Source organism: Panthera onca, chromosome C1 (genome assembly GCF_046562875.1).
Source record: "Panthera onca isolate mPanOnc1 chromosome C1, mPanOnc1 haplotype 2, whole genome shotgun sequence".
NCBI lineage: Eukaryota > Metazoa > Chordata > Mammalia > Carnivora > Felidae > Panthera > Panthera onca.
In genome coordinates, this window is record NC_138346.1 from 74,457,940 (window position 1) to 74,475,858 (window position 17,919).

The 17,919-nt window shown below is 37.8% G+C and overlaps 1 protein-coding gene across 2 annotated transcripts in view; it reads left to right on the forward strand.

Moving 5' to 3' along the window:
- ACVR1C (activin A receptor type 1C) overlaps nucleotides 1–17,919 on the forward strand; it is an 81,488-nt gene that overhangs the window by 21,923 nt on the left and 41,646 nt on the right. For both annotated transcript variants that reach the window (XM_060626755.3, XM_060626757.3), the window contains exon 2: nucleotides 11,511–11,741. In XM_060626755.3, the coding sequence (XP_060482738.1) occupies nucleotides 11,511–11,741 (231 nt within the window). The remainder of the gene's footprint in view (nucleotides 1–11,510; nucleotides 11,742–17,919) is intronic.

The following is a 17,919-nucleotide window of genomic DNA, read 5'->3' on the forward strand; positions in this document are numbered from 1 at the left end:
GGTTCTCCACCCCCTCACCCCTCACTTTCAATCTGGAGGTATCTTTGGGTCTAAAGTGAGTCTCTTGAAAACATCTTTTTAAATGTTTATTTATTATTTATTTTTGAGAGAGAGATACAGAATGCAAGTGGGGAAGGGGCAGGGAGAGAGGGAGACACAGAATCTTAAGCAGGCTCTAGGCTGTGGGCTATCAGCACACAGCCCGATGTGGGGCTCAAACTCATGAAGTACGAGATCATTACCTGAGCCGAAGTTAGACACTTAACCTACTGAGCCACCCAGGCGCCCCTAAAATGAGTCTCTTGTAAGCAACATATCAATGGGTCCTGTTTTTTTAAATCCATTCTGATACCCTATGTCTTTTGGTTGATACATTTACATTCTGAGTAATTATTGATAGATACAAATTTAGTGCCATTGTATTACCTATAAAGTTGCTATTCCTGGAGATTGCCTTTGTTCCTTTCTAGTCTTCGTTGCTTTTGGTCTCTCCCGCTCAAAGGGTCCCCTTTAATATTTCTTGCAGAGATGGTTGTGTTCCTGAAGTCCTTTAGTTTTTGCTGGTCTTAGAAACTCTTTGTCTCTTTTTATATTCTGAAGGGAACAATCAACAAACTAAAAGGCTACTTATGGAATGGGAGAAGATATTTGCAAATGACATATTGGATAAAGGGATAGTATTCGAAATCTATAAGGAAACTCAACATCCAAAAAATAAATAATCCAGTGAAGAAATGGGCAGAAGACATGGAAAGACATTTCTCCAAAAAAGACATATAGATGGTTAACAGACAACATGAAAAATGTGTTAAACATCACTCATCATCAGGGAAATACAAATCAAAACCACAATGAGATACCACCTCACACATGTCAGAATGGCTACAATTAATAACTCAGGAAACAACAGATTTTGGTGAGGATGTGGAGAAAGGGGAGCCCTCTTGTACTATTGGTGGGAATGCAAACTGGTGCAGCCACTCTGGAGAATAGTGTGGAGGTTCCTCAAAAAAATTAAAAATAGAACTACCCTCCAACCCAGTAATTGCACTAATAGGTATTTATCCAAAGGATACAAAAATGCAGATTTGAAGGGGTACATGCACCCCAGTGTTTATAACAGCACTATCAACAGTAGCCAAATTATGGAAAGAGCCCAAATGTCAATTGACTGATGAATGTGTAAAGAAGTTGTGATATATATTCCATTATGTATGTAATATTTTCATTACTCAGCCATCGTAACCAATGAAATCTTGCCATTTGCAATGATGTGGATGGAACTAGAGTGTATTACGCTAAACGAAATAAGTCAGAGAAAGACAAATACCATATCATTTCACTCATATGTGGAGTTTAAGAAACAAAACAGGGGGCACCTGGGTGGCTCAGTTTGTTAGCATCCGACTTCAGCTCAGGTCATGATCTCACAGTCTATGAGGTCGAGCCCTGTGTCAGACTTAGAGCCTGGAGCCTACTTCAAATTCTGTCTCCCTCTCTCTCTCTCTGCCTCTCTCAAAAATGAACATTAAAAAATTTTAAAAAAAGAAATAAAACAGATAAGCATAAGGGAAGAGAAGGAAAAATGAAATAAGTTAAGAACAGAGAGGGAGGCAAGCCACAAGAGCCTCTTAACTATAGAGAACAAAGGGAGGGTTGCTGGAGAGGTTGGGGGGGGGGATGGGCTAAATGGGTGATGGGCATTAAGGAGGGCACTTGGTGTGATGAGCATTGGGTATTATATGTAAGTGAGGAATCATTAAAATCTACTCCTGAAACCAGTACTACACTATATGTTAACTAACTTGAATTTAAACAAAGAATAAATAAAATAAAATAAAATAAAATAAAGCACTAGACTTTCCATAAAGCAGATTGCTCTCCATAATTGGGTGGGACTCACCAAATTCGTTGGAGGCCTTAAGAGAAAACAAACTGAAGTCCCCAGAAGAAGAGGCAATTCTGCCTCCAAAAGGTCTTCAGACTTGATCTGCAATATCAGCTCTTCCCTGCAGTCTACCCGGAAAATTTTGGAATAAGTGTCTCTCTCTCTCTGTGTCTGTCTCTCCCCCCATGTATATATTTTACAATGCTATGTATACATACATGTAAATATACATATACATCCTACTTGTTCTGTTTCTCCGAAGAACCATGGTTAATACGATATTCTTTAAATAATAATTTAAAAATTAACATCTAGAAATTTACCATAAAGTAATCCCCTTATCACCTGTCAAAGAGATTTATTTATTAGATCTATTTATTATCTAATACCATAAGCAAATTACATAAATCACAAACTGCATACATATAGAGGTTAAGTGAATAAAACACACACACACACACACACACACACACACATAATGATGGAGTATTTCCTGAGCTTGAGGACAAAGGAAGAAAGTGCTGAGTAAAAGATTGGTTGATATGATTTCCATCTGTTGCATTAGTTTTTTTGATCTCTATAAGTAAAGCTCCATAGAAAGATATTTGGAGAGGATGATAACACTAGTCATTTTGTAGATATGGGATTAGGGGTGATTTATTTTATTTTACTTCTTTATATTATGTATATTGCTTGACTCCTTTTTGACAAGGTGCAAGTATCTTTTTTTTTCAAAAACAATGAAGATGTTACATTAGGAAGAAGCAAATAAATATGAAAGTGGGAAAAGTTACATGTAATACCTATGGCAAAGGGTTTCTATCTTTATAAAGAGCTCTTTCAAATTGGGAAGAAATTTCAGATTTAACAGAGAGTTAAATGACATGGACAAAAAATTCACCCAAGAGGAACTTCAGAGGAAATATTTGAAAAAAAAAAAAAAAAGTTCAACCCCATCAGTGGGGAAATGCAAACTAAAATAAGTTGCAACCTCCATCTATCATTTCATTAAGGTTTTAGTGAGAATATCTAATGCTGACAAGTGTATGTGAAATGGGTACTTTCATTTAAGGCCAATGGAAATCTTAATTGATAAAATTTTTCTGGAAAGCTATTTGTCAGTGTCTATTGAGAAGGTCTGATGTTGAAATTCCACTTCTGGGACTCTAGCCTAAGAAAATAAATTTGGTTAAAGATTAATCCACAAACATATTCAGTAAGGTGTTATTTAATTGCAAAAATGGGAAACAACTGAAATGTCTAAAAGCAAGAAAATGCTGGATGTCATCCAGTTACACTAATGGTAGGTCTATGAATGCTGTTAAGTGACTATAAACAAGATATTATAAAAAGCTCATGATATAATGCTAATAGACTAAAAGAGCAGCACTTAAAATTGTGTTTATAGGTAGAATTCAACTATGGAAACCTATATGGAACAGGGGCACCTGGGTGGAGCAGTTGGTTAAGCGTCCGATTCGGCTCAGGTCATGATCTCATGGTTTGTGGGTTCGAGCCCCGTGTCAGACTCTGTGCTGACAGCTCAGAACCTGGAGCCTGCTTCAGATTCTGTGTCTCCCTCTCTCTCTGCCCCTCCCCCACTGGCAGTCTTTCTCTCTATCTCTCTCAAAAGTAAATAAAACATTAAAAAAAGAAAAAAGACTGGAAGATAACATACCACAATGAGAATAGTTACATGGTTGTAAGTCTTTTTATATGTTTGGCCATTTAGCATTAATCTGTGTAGTTTTTCATACTTACTAATTTAATACATGTTTCTTGTTTTTTATCATCTGTATACCCTATTGTAGGTGTTGGGGATGTGATGGTAGATGAGGCAGGAAAGATCCTTGCCTTCACAGAGTGTTCTTTCTTGTAAGGTTGATACAATGACTAGGCTAACTACAGATTTCAGTATATACCAGAAAGGATGGGGAGCAGATCACTTGTCAAAGAGGAGACTGTGAAGATTTCCCTGAGGTGGTGACATTTGAGCTGACACTGAAGAATTAGAAGGAGAGGAAGAATACTACAGCAAAGGGAACCGTGAGAGCAAAAACCATGAAGTGGGGAAGAACTTATTTTCTAGAACTATGAAAAGGAGACCCGTATGTCTGAAGGGCTGAGTTAAAAGAAAGGAGGTTCAAGAAGTGGGAACAACCCAGACCTACTAACCTATAAGGTCACAGTCATGACTGTGGATTTTGTTTTATTCTAAATATAATTGCAATCCATTGAGCATACCTATTTTCTTAACTACAAGACAACAACAACAACAAAAACCCAGATTAAGAGGACAGTTTGATGAGGCACCATTTGAGCTGCCAGCCTAAGCATCTGACTTCTCAAATTAAGTGAGAATTCCATGGGAGGGTGGCAGAGGATACGTGTCTTGCGATCAAGAACACTCTTCTTCTTTGACATGATGCTCTGATACGGGAGACCCCAAATGAGGTCCTTTCCTTACGTACATGGCTACGAAATCTAAAGCTGGCCAGAGGACTGCAGGAAATGTGCCCTCCCTAAGGAAACAAGGATTTACTCTAAGAGACGTCACACTGTTGCCAAAAGCAGTCCTCATGCAACTCTGCCCCTACCAGCCTGCTGCAAACTACTGCCTTGACTTCCCAAGGCAGGAAGGAAAAGGCTGTCCTCTCCCTGGCACAGAATTCTGCATTTTCATGCTTTCATGGGGGACATTTTAAGAAAATCCACACAAATAATTTTGTCATCCCCCTTTTAGATTAGGTTGTGCCCTTTATGGTTGCCATATATATATATATATATATATATATATATATATCTATCCACCATGCTGTAGGAGCTTCAGGGCTAATATTCTTAATGGTAGTTTTGGAAAAGCCCTTCTTTGAAAAGTGAGCTTCACATTTAATACTGTGCTGAGAAGCAAAAAGGTTAACCTGATCATTTTTCTCTGTTAAAAAAATTTAAGTTCCCTAAAAGCATTTGACATTATGCCATAGTGCATATCTTTTCTGTATATGGTCACAATTTTGAGGCGGTAGGTAAATAAGTAATATAATCCTGACCAACTTTAAATGTTGCTCTTTTTATCAGCCATTTAAACGTTATTGGAAAATGTTTTCATTTCCATTTAGTAGCGTCAGATTGCCATAGTTTGGTGTTACTGAATAGCCTTCGGTCTCGCATGCCATTTCTGTGATCCTGTGTCTATCTAATTGAGGGATTAGATAAGACTCTGGGTGTCTAGCCCAATTCAGACTGGCTGTGAACTTTCTCTTCACTTCTGAAAAATCTTATGCCTATGTTGGTTAAGGCATTGGATCATCGTATGAGATAGGACAGGATAAATCATCTTTAATACCGACTGGAGACATTTTGTCAGTTTATGAACTAGTAGGATCCTCCTATCCACTGAACAACCCGTGTGTGAATTTGGGGGTTTAAGCCTATCCTTTGGGTGCTCTCTCTTTTTAGCTAAGATAACGCTGTAGTTACTTATATTGAGAATGGCGACCCGGGCCTAGAGCAGAAAAGCACTGTAAAGTGGGTGGGATCTTTAGAAATCTCCTAATCTGCTTCCTGACCTTATTATCTCTCAGGTGAGGAATCTAAGATGGGGAGAAGTTGTGTTTGGTGGTTTGTGGTCGAGCTGAAACCTGAGGTTTATTTAGTGTTGCTTGTGGACTGCGGACATTCAAAATGGCTACCTCTGTAATTCAAAATGTGTTGGGCTCTTCCTGATTACAGCTCCTCAGCCGAGAGTGAAAACCATTCTCCTGGATAGAATCCCTCCTGTTAGAGTTGTTCCATTCCTTCTCAGCTAAGGATGAGGCCTTCCTGAACAGGGGACATAATTGCCACTTTGCGCAAAGGAACAGTTTCCTTTGTGCCGGGTATATTCTCATATGTTAGGGGTTCTGACTGTCCTTCGATACAGCCTGGCAAGTAGAATTTCTACAACTTGAATCTCTATTGAAAACTCATCTGGTCAAAAAGTTTGTATTCAGATTTCCCATATTTTATGAAGGCGGCTTTCTTTCTCTATTATATTTTTCCTTACCGTGAAGAAAGATAAATTATTTGAAATGACCAAATGAGAAGAAAATCAATGTTGAGAAGGAGTAGAAGGGAAGATAGGTCTTTGCCTGATTTCCTTTGACCCTGTCTGGCTTCCCTTCACGTTCACTAGTACTAGTCGTCCTGGTGTTCTTTTCAGATTCAGCATATGGACGAGCTTGACTTGTTCCTTTGTTAACTCAGAAGCCTGCAAATGATGAAAAGATTACATATTCAACCGGTCAAATTTGAGACAGTTTTCTGAATTAAAAAAAAAAAAATTGTGTTCAATAGCTTGCTCAAAATTAGGGAAATTGAATCAACTAATGTCTGGAGAAGAGGAAAGGGTATGTGTCAGAAATTTGTGTAAGGCATCAGTCAGTAGATATTTTAGCATATAGACCCAAAATATAGGCAACCGACTTTTTGAAAACAGTATCCCCTTTAAAATAGCTAATATTTCCCAAACAAATACTTGGCCTTTTAACAAGAATAGCACATAGATACAAATTGATAAATTTGGGTTTTTTCTACAGTTTGATGGTTTTTACACTTCTGGACATCAGGGTGTGTTTGCCATCACATGTAAAGATGGATGAAAATTTATTTTCTGGTTGATTAGGAATGTGCACATCCTAGGGTTTCATGTGGGTAACAAATGTCTTGTGAGTAACAGATGTCTTGGCTTTTACAGACTAATTGGCAAAAAGGGGGAAAGGGGGCTTATTAAAGGGGTGGGAGGAGACACAAGAAAAGTGCAATCTTTCTTGTGGGGAAAACTCTAATGGACCTCCTTATTACGGGTAATTACCTCCTTCTTCAACTTCATTTGCTATCCCTTTCCATATGACTCAAGTACATTATAATGGGAAAGTATAAAATAAAGAAACATAAGGCTGGACTGCTGTCTGCTAACAGCCAGATTTATCCTGTCATGGAATATTCTAGTATAATTGACTCAATTAACATCAGTCTTTTAAAAAACAAAATATGAAAGCATAAGTCTAATCACTAAGGGCAGCTTATGTTTCAATTGGCAGCACAAGGGTTCTATGTTGAGGGTGGTTGATATAAATATAATTTAATTATATACCAAATGTGACCATAGAGTGGTTTGGTGGGAAATGAAAAATGCAAGACTGAATATGTTGCATGTTAGATATACGTCTTAGGTTTCTTTTAGTTTGCTGTTTGTGTTCCATCAGTGCTATAGTACTGCCAGTTGACCTGGAATAAATGAGAATATTTAACAGATGTTTGAAGCCATTATCAGCAAATTCTGTTTTGTCAATGTTTTCCATCATGCACCACTTAAAGTAAGGTGGCATTTACTATGTTGTAACTCTATCACCTAGGTCGGAATTAATCTTCTAATTGGTACCTTTTAATTAAAACTGAAGGAAATTTTTATAGCTTATTAAACATCCAGGGAGTATCCACATTCTTCCTCGATAAGAGCTAGTATCTAATCATTTTTATAAGGAGCTAGTAGTATTTCTAAGAAAAAGTAGCAGGTTAGGTACTTCAATGTTTGTGCTTAATACAAAACTTAGACAACCTGAAAGGTAAGGTTACTTCTGTAGATACAAAGCACATGATGACTGACTTTTATTTAACTGCTTGTCTCCTCAGAAAATAAGTGGGTAGAATTTGTTTTAAAAATACCAACTGTATTTCAAAAGGTAATTAGGACAGTACAGATCAACACCTCAATGGTCAAGTGTTAATTATTAATTTCTTTCTGCTGTATTAGAATTGTGTTTTATTCAATTGCTAGAAACCAGCGAGGTAGCAAAATGGTTTGTGTACCTGTCTTTTTAAAAAATGTGTCAGCTTTGGTAGGGCAGAAACAACATCGCTTGAGTAGTCTAATAACTGCTACATTAATTCAGTCACTTGATCTTTTTGAGCCTCATTTCATTCTCTATAAAATGGAGATGGTGACAACTAACTCCCACACTGTCACTGGGAATTATACGTAATGATAAACACACGTGAAACTAATGTATGTTTAGTTGTTGAGTGCTTTATGGTTGTCTTCACCCGGTGGACCCATATTCCATAGTTAGTTGCCTGGATTTCCAGGCTAGGCTTCTCTTGGAAATAGAAAGTTCATGGAGACTTTGATGAGGACTCTAGTAACAACTGGTTTGAGACTGGGTGTCAGGAGAGTTCTTCTTCCCAACTTCAGCCCCTTAAAATATGAGGGTGAAGAATGACCACAGTGGATTAAGTTTCTTCAACATCAGCGTTTTCTATATTTTATAATTCTAAATTTCCATCAAGTACAAAATCTTAGAGTCATAAAATGGTGGCACTCTATGATATTTCAAGGTTTTGGGATACATGGCCCTGACCCGGGTTCATTTTCCATTTTCAGAAGAAGACACTGAGGCCCTGAAGGTTAAATATCTTCTCTAAAGTCAATGAGCAAGTTAGTGACCGAGGTAGGACTGAGACCTTCTTTTCCTGAGTTCTGTATCTGGACCATGGCCAGACACCATCCTGCTATGTGGCTGTCTAGGTGCTAGCCTGGGACGTTAAGAGAAGGAGAGCATTCAACTCACTCCACAGAGTAGAAAGGGATGCATTTCTTTGTGATGCCTTTTAAACGGTCTGTACACCCTAGTTCATTCAGCCATTCCTTTATGGATTATGAATGTATTTCAATTGTTACATAATACAACTAGCTTTACCTCTTCTAGTAGGAGAAAGCATGGTTCCATAATGCTTCCTGTGTGCCAGGCATTGTTCTAAGAGCTTTACCTAGATCAATTTATTCTTCACAACAACAGTATGAGGAGGTATATTCTTCTTCTCCTCCTCTTTCATATAAGGAAATGGATGACCAAAATTCAAAGCTAGTATAACTGGGATTTGAAGGCCTGTGGCAGATCAGTCGTAGAGGTACTAGAGAGATTCCACCGTCAGAAGACACCTAGGTGGATGGATAGTCATTATATGAACTGTCTTTTATGTAAGGAAAGTGACTTAAAATATTTTTCAAATCACCTGGATTTTATATATCTAGCTCTACTGAATCCTAATCAGTGTGGATTATAAGGTTCGACTGTAGCACATAAATATCAACAAATGAGTATAGTTGACCACTGAACAACGTGGATGTTAGAGGCACCAACGCCTCACACAGTTCAAAATCTCCTTAACTTTTGAGTCTCCAAAAACTTAACTACTAATAGCCTACTGTTGACTGGAAGCCTTACCAATAGCATTAACAATTAACACATATTTTCTTTATGATATATATTATATACCATATTCTTACAGTAAAGAAACTACAGAAAATTAAATGTTAAGAAAGTCATTAGGTGAGGATGCCCAGGTGGCTCAGTCGGTTAAGTATCTTACGCTTGATTTCGGCTCAGGTCATGATCTCGTGGTTCGTGAGTTCAAGCCCTGCATCGGGCTCCAGGCTGATGGAGTGGAGCTTGCTCAGGATTCACTCTCTTCTCTCTGCCCTTCCCCCATTCTCATCCACATGACTCTCTCTTAAAATAAATGAATAAACATTTAAAAATTAAAAAAAAAATCATTAGGAAGAGAAACTACACTTATAGTACTGTACTGCATTTTAACAATAATTTTTTTTAATTTAGTTTATATATTTTGAGAGAGAGAGCAAGCATGAATGGGGGAGGGACAGAGAGAGAAGGAGAGAGAGAATCCCAACCAGGCTCCTCACTGTCAGTGCAGAGCTTAATGAGGGGCTCAGACTCATGAACCATGAGATTACGACCTGAGCCAACATCAAGAATTGGATATTCAACTGACTGAGCCACCCAGGCGCCCCAGTACTGTACTGCATTTATTGAAAAGAAATCCATGTATAAATGCACCCGTGCAGTTCAAACCCATGTTGTTCAAGGGTCAATTGTGTATTTATTTATATTAGTCACCCCTAGAATAAATGGAGGAGTGAACTATGTGCTTGGTGCAACGTTGGTAACAAAATTGTATTATGACTGTATTTCTTTTAGCCCATAGTAATAAAAATGTTTATAGAGAGGGTATCTTGCCAATCAAGAAAGATTACCAAAGAAGAGATCATTTTTGCTTTTCAGTATGTAATTTGTTCTTTCTTACACACCCAGTTATGAAGGAATATTATCCATATTTGTTTTTATATTGGTGTTTGAAGTTGAGGATAAAAATTGTCATTTATGTATCAAATACTGTGCAGTTAGGAAATTAGCTCCAATTTCAGCAATTAGCAATTTAAGGTCTTTAATTTCAGTAAAAATGATTTTATTATAAAATTTGGTACATTCAGATAATTGTGGGGAACAGTTATAATTTAACAAAAAGCTCATTAGAGTAATAATACAAAAGCCTTATTTAGTATTGTACTATTTAAAAACAGTGTAATTAAATAAAATTTGAATAAATTGTCACAACCACTGAACTTCATGGTGAGAGATACTTTACATCAGGACAGAAAAATATGGCACCACTTTGAACATGGGAGTAAATGTGTATGTGAGAGGTGGATGTGTGTGTATGTGTGTGTGTGTAGTAAGTGGGGAAGAGTGAGGAAACTTGTGCAGTGAACAGATTAATTTAGCAGAGTCTCAGTTTTGAAATTTTATTTGTGTAGATATGTTAAATTCTACTGTTGATGTGTTATGTTTTCTGGAATAGGTGTGTTCATTAAAGAGAAGTGCCTGAAGTCATGGTCTGTGTTCAAATGACTCTTCTTTTGACATGTATTTCTTAGCCAAGAGGGGAAGTGTAATGGCTCATCAGTGCCTTAAAGGTACTGTGGCAATAGCAATAATATTAAAATATCATCGAATATAAATGTAAAGGATCACACTATTATTTTTAGAGTGGTAGATTTCTTTTTTTTTAATTTTTTTAACGTTTATTTATTATTGAGAGACAGAGAGAGACAGAGCATGAGCATGGGAGGGACAGAGAGAGAGGGAGACACAGAATCCAAAGCAGGCTCCAGGCTGTGAGCTGTCAGCACAGAGCCTGACGTGGGGCTTGAACTTGGGACTGATGAGATCATGACCTGAGCTGAAGTCGGATGCTCAACCGACTGAGCCACCCAGGTGCCCCAAGAGCGGTAGATTTCTATGGTTAGGTTTGTGTTTTGCACATGTACTTGAATGTTTAAAGGAGAAAGGGTAAATGAACAGAGCACAGTGGATGTTTGGTTACACAGCTCTCTGACCACACTTTACAAGAGATGCTGGACAGTCCCCCTGGGTTTCTGTGTTACTGCATCCTAGCATTTCACAGGAGCTATTGACTTAGGAATAAGCCAGTTGGGTTTAAGAAGGTGGGATTTAGACCGTGGACAGGAAAATGATTTTAAAATATAGTCGCAACTGAATAAATTCACAAAAATACAAGTAATAATAAAGATGATTGGGCCTCCTATTTAATAAAACACATGACTGAGAGGTACTAACAGTGGGAGCATGTGTTTGCCCAATGCTGTTCATTTAAACCCTACCTCAATTTTCATTAAGGTTGAACTCTTGTACTCAGGTATTATGAAATAAATTTGTATGATGTTTTCTGCATCTTCAAGCTTTCTGCCTTACACTTCCAGGATTGAAGTGTGTATGTCTTTTGTGTGACTCTTCAAACTTTACCTGCCAAACTGAAGGAGCATGCTGGGCCTCGGTTATGCTAACCAATGGGAAAGAACAGGTGATCAAGTCCTGTGTCTCTCTCCCAGAGTTGAACGCTCAAGTCTTCTGTCATAGTTCCAACAATGTTACCAAAACTGAATGCTGCTTCACAGATTTTTGCAACAACATAACACTGCACCTTCCAAAAGGTAAGGCATTTATCTTTGTTCATCCCAAATGTAATTTTACTATCGGGAAATTAGAAGCCTGGTAGAAATCAAACTGTTGGATGTTTCTTTAAATAAGAAAATCTGTTTTACAGTTCCCTCCTTATTTGACTGGTAATATTCTCTAGAGCACAGCTGAGGTTGATTTTTTTTTTTAATTGCACAAGAGTGTCAAAACATTGACAACAGCATAACAATTGTGATGTTTGTCCATGTGAGTTGTATTTTTAGAAGTGATTAATGGACCTAAAGTAATATGTCCGTTTGTATGGATTCTTGTAAAGGAAAGAAATTAAAATGTATACCAAGAAAAAAAGAGAAAAGAGAGCAAAACTAAAAATAGTAGATTGCTGACTTCTATGGAGACAAAATCTTTTTTCATGGGCACCTTCTGCGTATCTTCTTTGCCTGCCTGCCTGCCTGCACGCGAGAGCAAGCACTCATAAGCAAGAAGATGGAGGTAGAATGGAATGTAACTCTTCATTATTGTGCACATATATTCCTGCCTTTTCCCCAATTTCGTGGTGTTTTCTCCTAATTTACAAGACACAGAAAATCTGAAACTCGTCTTTTATCAGCAATGTGGAATCTGCAACTTTGGGGGATATTAAGGGGCAAGTCATTAAAACCACAAGCCAGTTTATGACATGAAAATGTTCTGTAGTGGATTTTCTTTCATATTTATCAATTTGGTAAAAATTCAGTGCTTACTGATGTGTTTATATCTACACGCAGATATATAGTCTTCCTTACAAAGCAACATGTTAAGGTACTGTTATGCAGCCTCAGGTGTTCCTGTATCACTATATCGATATTCTACTGTAGTATTTTTAACCCGTTCTTTTTTTGTATAAATTCACTGTCCCCCTTTTTTACTGAAGGACATTTATTGATGCGGAAACTTGGCATCACTACCACAAATGAGAAACCAGTTTACTTAGTGTAAGCAAAAGATAACTATGTACATAAACAAAAAATAGCTACTGTATTTCAGTTAGGCATTTTGTATTTCTTTTTGTTTAAAAGAGAGAAGAATATGATGTTATAGACATACTGGCCCCAAATGAGGCTTTTTGATAATACAGAAACACTGAGAGAACTAGAGAGAAAATATCGTGTGATTCAATGTCATTTAAATCGTGTTTGCTGACCACTCCAAGTCGGTTCAAGAACCCTTAGAATCATTTCTGAGGGACATGTACCACCACTGGTATTTGTCCCACTCTTTGGGAAACACTGTTCTAGAGCTTTATCCTATATACTGCAGAAGAAGCCATACTTGGCGTATTTCATCCCCAAGGCTACTTGCAGTCTTGATTTTTTAGACCACATTTATTCTCTCTGTCTCAGATTCCATAGACATCCTTGATTTGGTGGTGATCTGGCATCTATGCTGGGTACTTTTCTTCCCTTAGACTTTCTCCCATGGTTATCTGTGGGCCCAAGACACGCTGAAGTGAAGTGAAGGCTCCCTCTACCTTATGCTGTCTTCCCATGACCAAGATCCAAAAGATTAAGGAGGGGGAGGTAGGTCTCCGCATTAGCCTGTGGCCATGGCATCTTTGATGTGTCTTCCCAATATTGAATTACCCACAAGACCAGGTTCTGCCAGTCAGAATGGGCACAAGACAGTATTTTGACAGCAACAAACGGTCTTCGAGGATAACTGGTTCATATGCAGTTGGGCAAATTAAAGGTACTTAGTGCAGCTAGAATGTAGGTCTTTTCCAGCCCAACTATAAACTCTGCCTAACTACCGAGAAGCTTATGTTCCACCCTCAAGTCCAGGTAGGAACCAGTCTGTTTCAAAAATCAATGTTATTGAGGTACAGTTGGGATATAATGAAATGCACACAATTTGATTGGATGGTTTGATGAGTTTTGACACACACATACCCCATGTAACCACTATCACATTTCCATCACCTCAAAATGTTCTCAGTCAATCCTCATTTTGACTAGGGCTAGACGACTGATCTCTTTTCTGTCAGTGTAGACTAGATTTGTTTTTTCCCAGAGTTTCGCAAAAAAAGGAGTCCTTATGGAAGATATTATTTTGCATTTGGCTTCTTTCACTCAGAATGTTTTTGAGATGTATTCATGTTGTTGGATGTATTAGTAGCTTGTTCCTTTTTTACTGCAGGGTGATATCCCATTCTATGGATCTCCTATGGCTGTTTTACCTGTTCGCCTCCTGATGAGTGTTCAGGTGGTTTCCATGTGGGGATTGTTGATAAAGGTGCTGTGAACGTTAATGTACAAGTTTTGGGGTATGTTTTTTTTTCTTGTGAGAAAATATCTAAGAGCAGAATTATAGGATCATATGATGAGTATCTATTCATTTTACAAATATTATCTCCCAAGTAGTTTTGAAATTGTACACTTTTACATCCCCAGCAGAAATGTATGATGATAGTTCCGTTTGGTCCATACTTTTACAATCATGTGTTACAATCAGTTTTTTTTTTTTTTTAATTTTAGCTATTCAAGTGATTGTGTAGTAGTATTTCATTGAGGTTTTAATTTGCATTTCCCTGATGGGTAATGGTGTTCAATTATTTTGATGTGCATATTGGACAGTTGCATATCTGCCTTTATAAATGTCGAATCTTTCGCACATTAAAAACATTGGGTTACCTTCTTATGGTTGAAAGTAAAGCTTCATTATATATATGGAAACCAGTCCTTTATCAGATATGTGTATTCTGACTTTTTTTCCCATTCTGTGGATTGCCATTTTGTTTTCTTGAATGTGTCTTTTGCAGAGTAGATTACAAATTGATGGATTGTGTATTTTTATTTTTATGTTTCATATGTTTCACGTCCTAATTGAAGAAGTCTTTATGCAAAGTTCATAAATATTTTCTTTTATGTTTCTTCCAGAAACATAATTTCTTCCAGAAATTTTAACATTTCAGCATAATTTAGGCCTGCATCAGTTTAAACTTAATTTTTCTTACTCTGTGAGGTTTAGGTGAAATTTATTTTTTTATATAGACATGAAATTTTTCCAGCATCATTTGTTGAAAAATCTATCCTTTCAATTACTTTGGCACTTTGAACATAAAATGACCATATATATGTGGGTATATTTCGGGCCTCTTTATTCTGTTCGAGGGTTATGGATGTCTCTATTTATATCGCTATTAAACTTCCTTTATTAGTGTAGCTTTGTAATAAGTATTAAAATCAAGCCGTGTGACCGCTCCAAATTTGTTCTTTTTTAAAACTGACTTGGATCTTCTGAATCCTTTGCATTTGCAATTCCATTTTAGAATTGATATGACAATTCTTACAAAAACACATGCTGAGATTTTTATTAGATTGAGTTGAATATATAGATTATTTGAAGAAAACAGTCATGTTAACAATATTAAATCTTTTGATCCATGAACATAGCATGTTTCCTCATTTATTGAGTTTTTCTTCAGTTACTCTTAGCAGTGTCTTGTGCTTGTCAAGAAACAGGTCTCATGTGTATTTTCTTGAATTTATCGCTAAGTAGCACATGTTTTTGGATGCTATTTCTAATATCTAGGTGTTAATTGTTAGTATACGAAAATGAAATTAATTTTGCATATTGACCTTATTTCCGACAAGCTTGCCAAAGCACATTATTTTAGTGCTAGTAGCTCTTTAAAAAATTATTTGGCATTTTCTACGTACGCAATCATCTTATCTGTGAATACAGACAATTTTGCATCTTCCATTCTGACCTGTTTGCATTTTATTTCTTTTTCTTGCTTTTTTTGCACTGGCTAGGACCGCTAATACGTTGACGAATAGGAGTGCTAAGAATGAAGATCCTTGCCTTTTTCTTGGTCCTAGGAGTGAATGCTCTTTTACCATTAAGTATGAGTAATGAGTATTGAGTATTACTCATTACCACTCTCTCTTTTACCATTAAGTGTGATTTTAACTGTAGGTTTTTGAGATTCCTGTTATGAACTGATGAAATTTGCTTTAATTCCTGGTTTGGGGGAGGTCTTTTTAATCTTAAATGACTATTAATTTTTTTCAAGTATTTTCTTGAATGTCTTGAGATTATAGCAAGATTTTTCTTCTTTTGTCTATTGATGTGATGGATTACATTCATTGATTTCCAAATATTACTTATAACAGGGAAGATACGTGTTGTCTCGCCAGTAATTAATATGTCTACAAAAAATGCTCTGTGACATTTACTCAATTCAAATTTCTTAAACTAAGAAGTTTTTTCTTTTAGCAACATTGTATGGTAAATTGACATTAAATTGAATAGGATTGTATACACAGGCATCTTGGGTCGGGTCGTTCTGTCTGTGAGGCAGCACCAAACGGTTATTAGCTGTATTTGGAGCAGCAGCTGTTTGGAAAGGGACTTCCAGGCTGAGCACTGAACACAGGCCGTGCCAACAACGCCACTGTTCTCGTGTCATCAGTGAGCGTGATTTATATCCCCTGCTCTGGCTAGTAGGGATTTGCCCATTTCAAATCTGGTTACGTATACATGAAATGTATAAAAGCACTCTGAAAAATAAGCAGTGTGACATTTCTACGGTGTTAGTGCTCTACATCACATTAACGGGCAAAATGGGGAAGAAAACGTATGGAGGTGACCAGAAGAGATACAGGAAAATCTGGACTTCCCTTTTTGGTTCCTCTGAAAGTCAAGCGGATCCTTGGCTCTTTGGTTCTTTCACCGAGCACTCCAGACTATGGGGCTGTTTCTGGGTAGTGACTTGATGTAGGTGTAGTAACCAAGGTTTGTGATATTTCAGTTGATGCTCTTCTGTGCTTAAGTCCTGTAACAATTGGCCTCTTGCTTTGTTTCTTTGTGATAAAATTCCTGCCTTGAACACAGACCTCGACTTTTTTCTCTCTCCCTTCCTCCTTCTGCTTGTGCGATTGTAACTCAGCAATTGGAGAACTATAGGCGCTCGCTCTTTCCCTCCTAAAAATCCTTTTAAAGTGTTTGGCTCTAATTCCTAAAATCTTAGACTAGTGGCCTTTTTTTAAAAAAGTTTATTTATTTTATTTTTATTTATTTTTTTAATGTTTATTTATTTTTGAGACAGAGAGAGACAAGGCATGTGTGGTGGAGGGACAGGGAGAGAGGGAGACACAGAATCCGAAGCAGGCTCCAGGCTCTGAGCAAGCAGTCAGCACAGAGCCAGACGCGGGGCTGGAACCCACAAACTGTGAGATCATGACCTGAGCTGAAGTTGGATGCTTAACTGACTGAGCCATCCAGGTGCCCCAAGTTTATTTATTTTATTTTTGAGAGAGAGAGAGAGAGAGAGAGAGAATTCAGGCGAAAGGGGGAGGGGCAGGGAGAGAGGGAGAGAGAATCCCAATCAGGCTCTGCACTGACAGGGCAGAGCCCAGTGTAGGGCTAGAACTCGGGAACCTTGAGGTCATGACTTGAGCCGAGATCAAGAGTCAGATGCTTAATGGACTGAGCCACCCAGGCACCCAGACTAGTGGCTTTTATACATGTTTCCACTGAGACACACAGAAAGAAATACATTTTATACAATTTCCCCCAACCTGCATGCAAACTCTACTGAAACAAGATTTTTACAAAATATTCTTACCCTTCCTGTGAGGTACCCTATGCATTTTCCTCAAGTAAAAACGCTGGTCAGACCCTACTAATAGGTTGTTCACAGTTCAAAAAACACCATTTAGTTGGTATTTTAAAATGTGGTAATTTAAAATGGAGCAGGGACGCTTATTATTTTAATTTACTAGTACAAAAATCTATTAAGAATCTAGTTACTGTTTTAATCTTAAATGTTTTCCTTCTGGGGCGCCTGGGTGGCTCAGTCAGTTGAGCGTCCGACTTCGGCTCAGGTCTTGATCTCGTGGTCTGTGAGTTCGAGCCCCGCGTCAGGCTCTGTGCTGACAGCTCAGAGCCTGGAGCCTGTTTCGGATTCTGTGTCTCCCTTTCTCTCTGCCCCTCCTCTGCTCACACTCTTATCTCTCAAGAATACATAAACACTTGGGGCGCCTTGGTGGCTCAGTTGGTTAAGTGTCTGACTTCGGCTCAGGTCATGATCTCGCGGTCCGTGAGTTCGAGCCCTGCGTTGGGCTCTGTGCTGACAGCTCAGAGCCTGGAGCCTGTTTTCAGATTCTGTGTCTCCCTCTCTTTCTGACCCTCCCCTGTCCATGCTCTGTC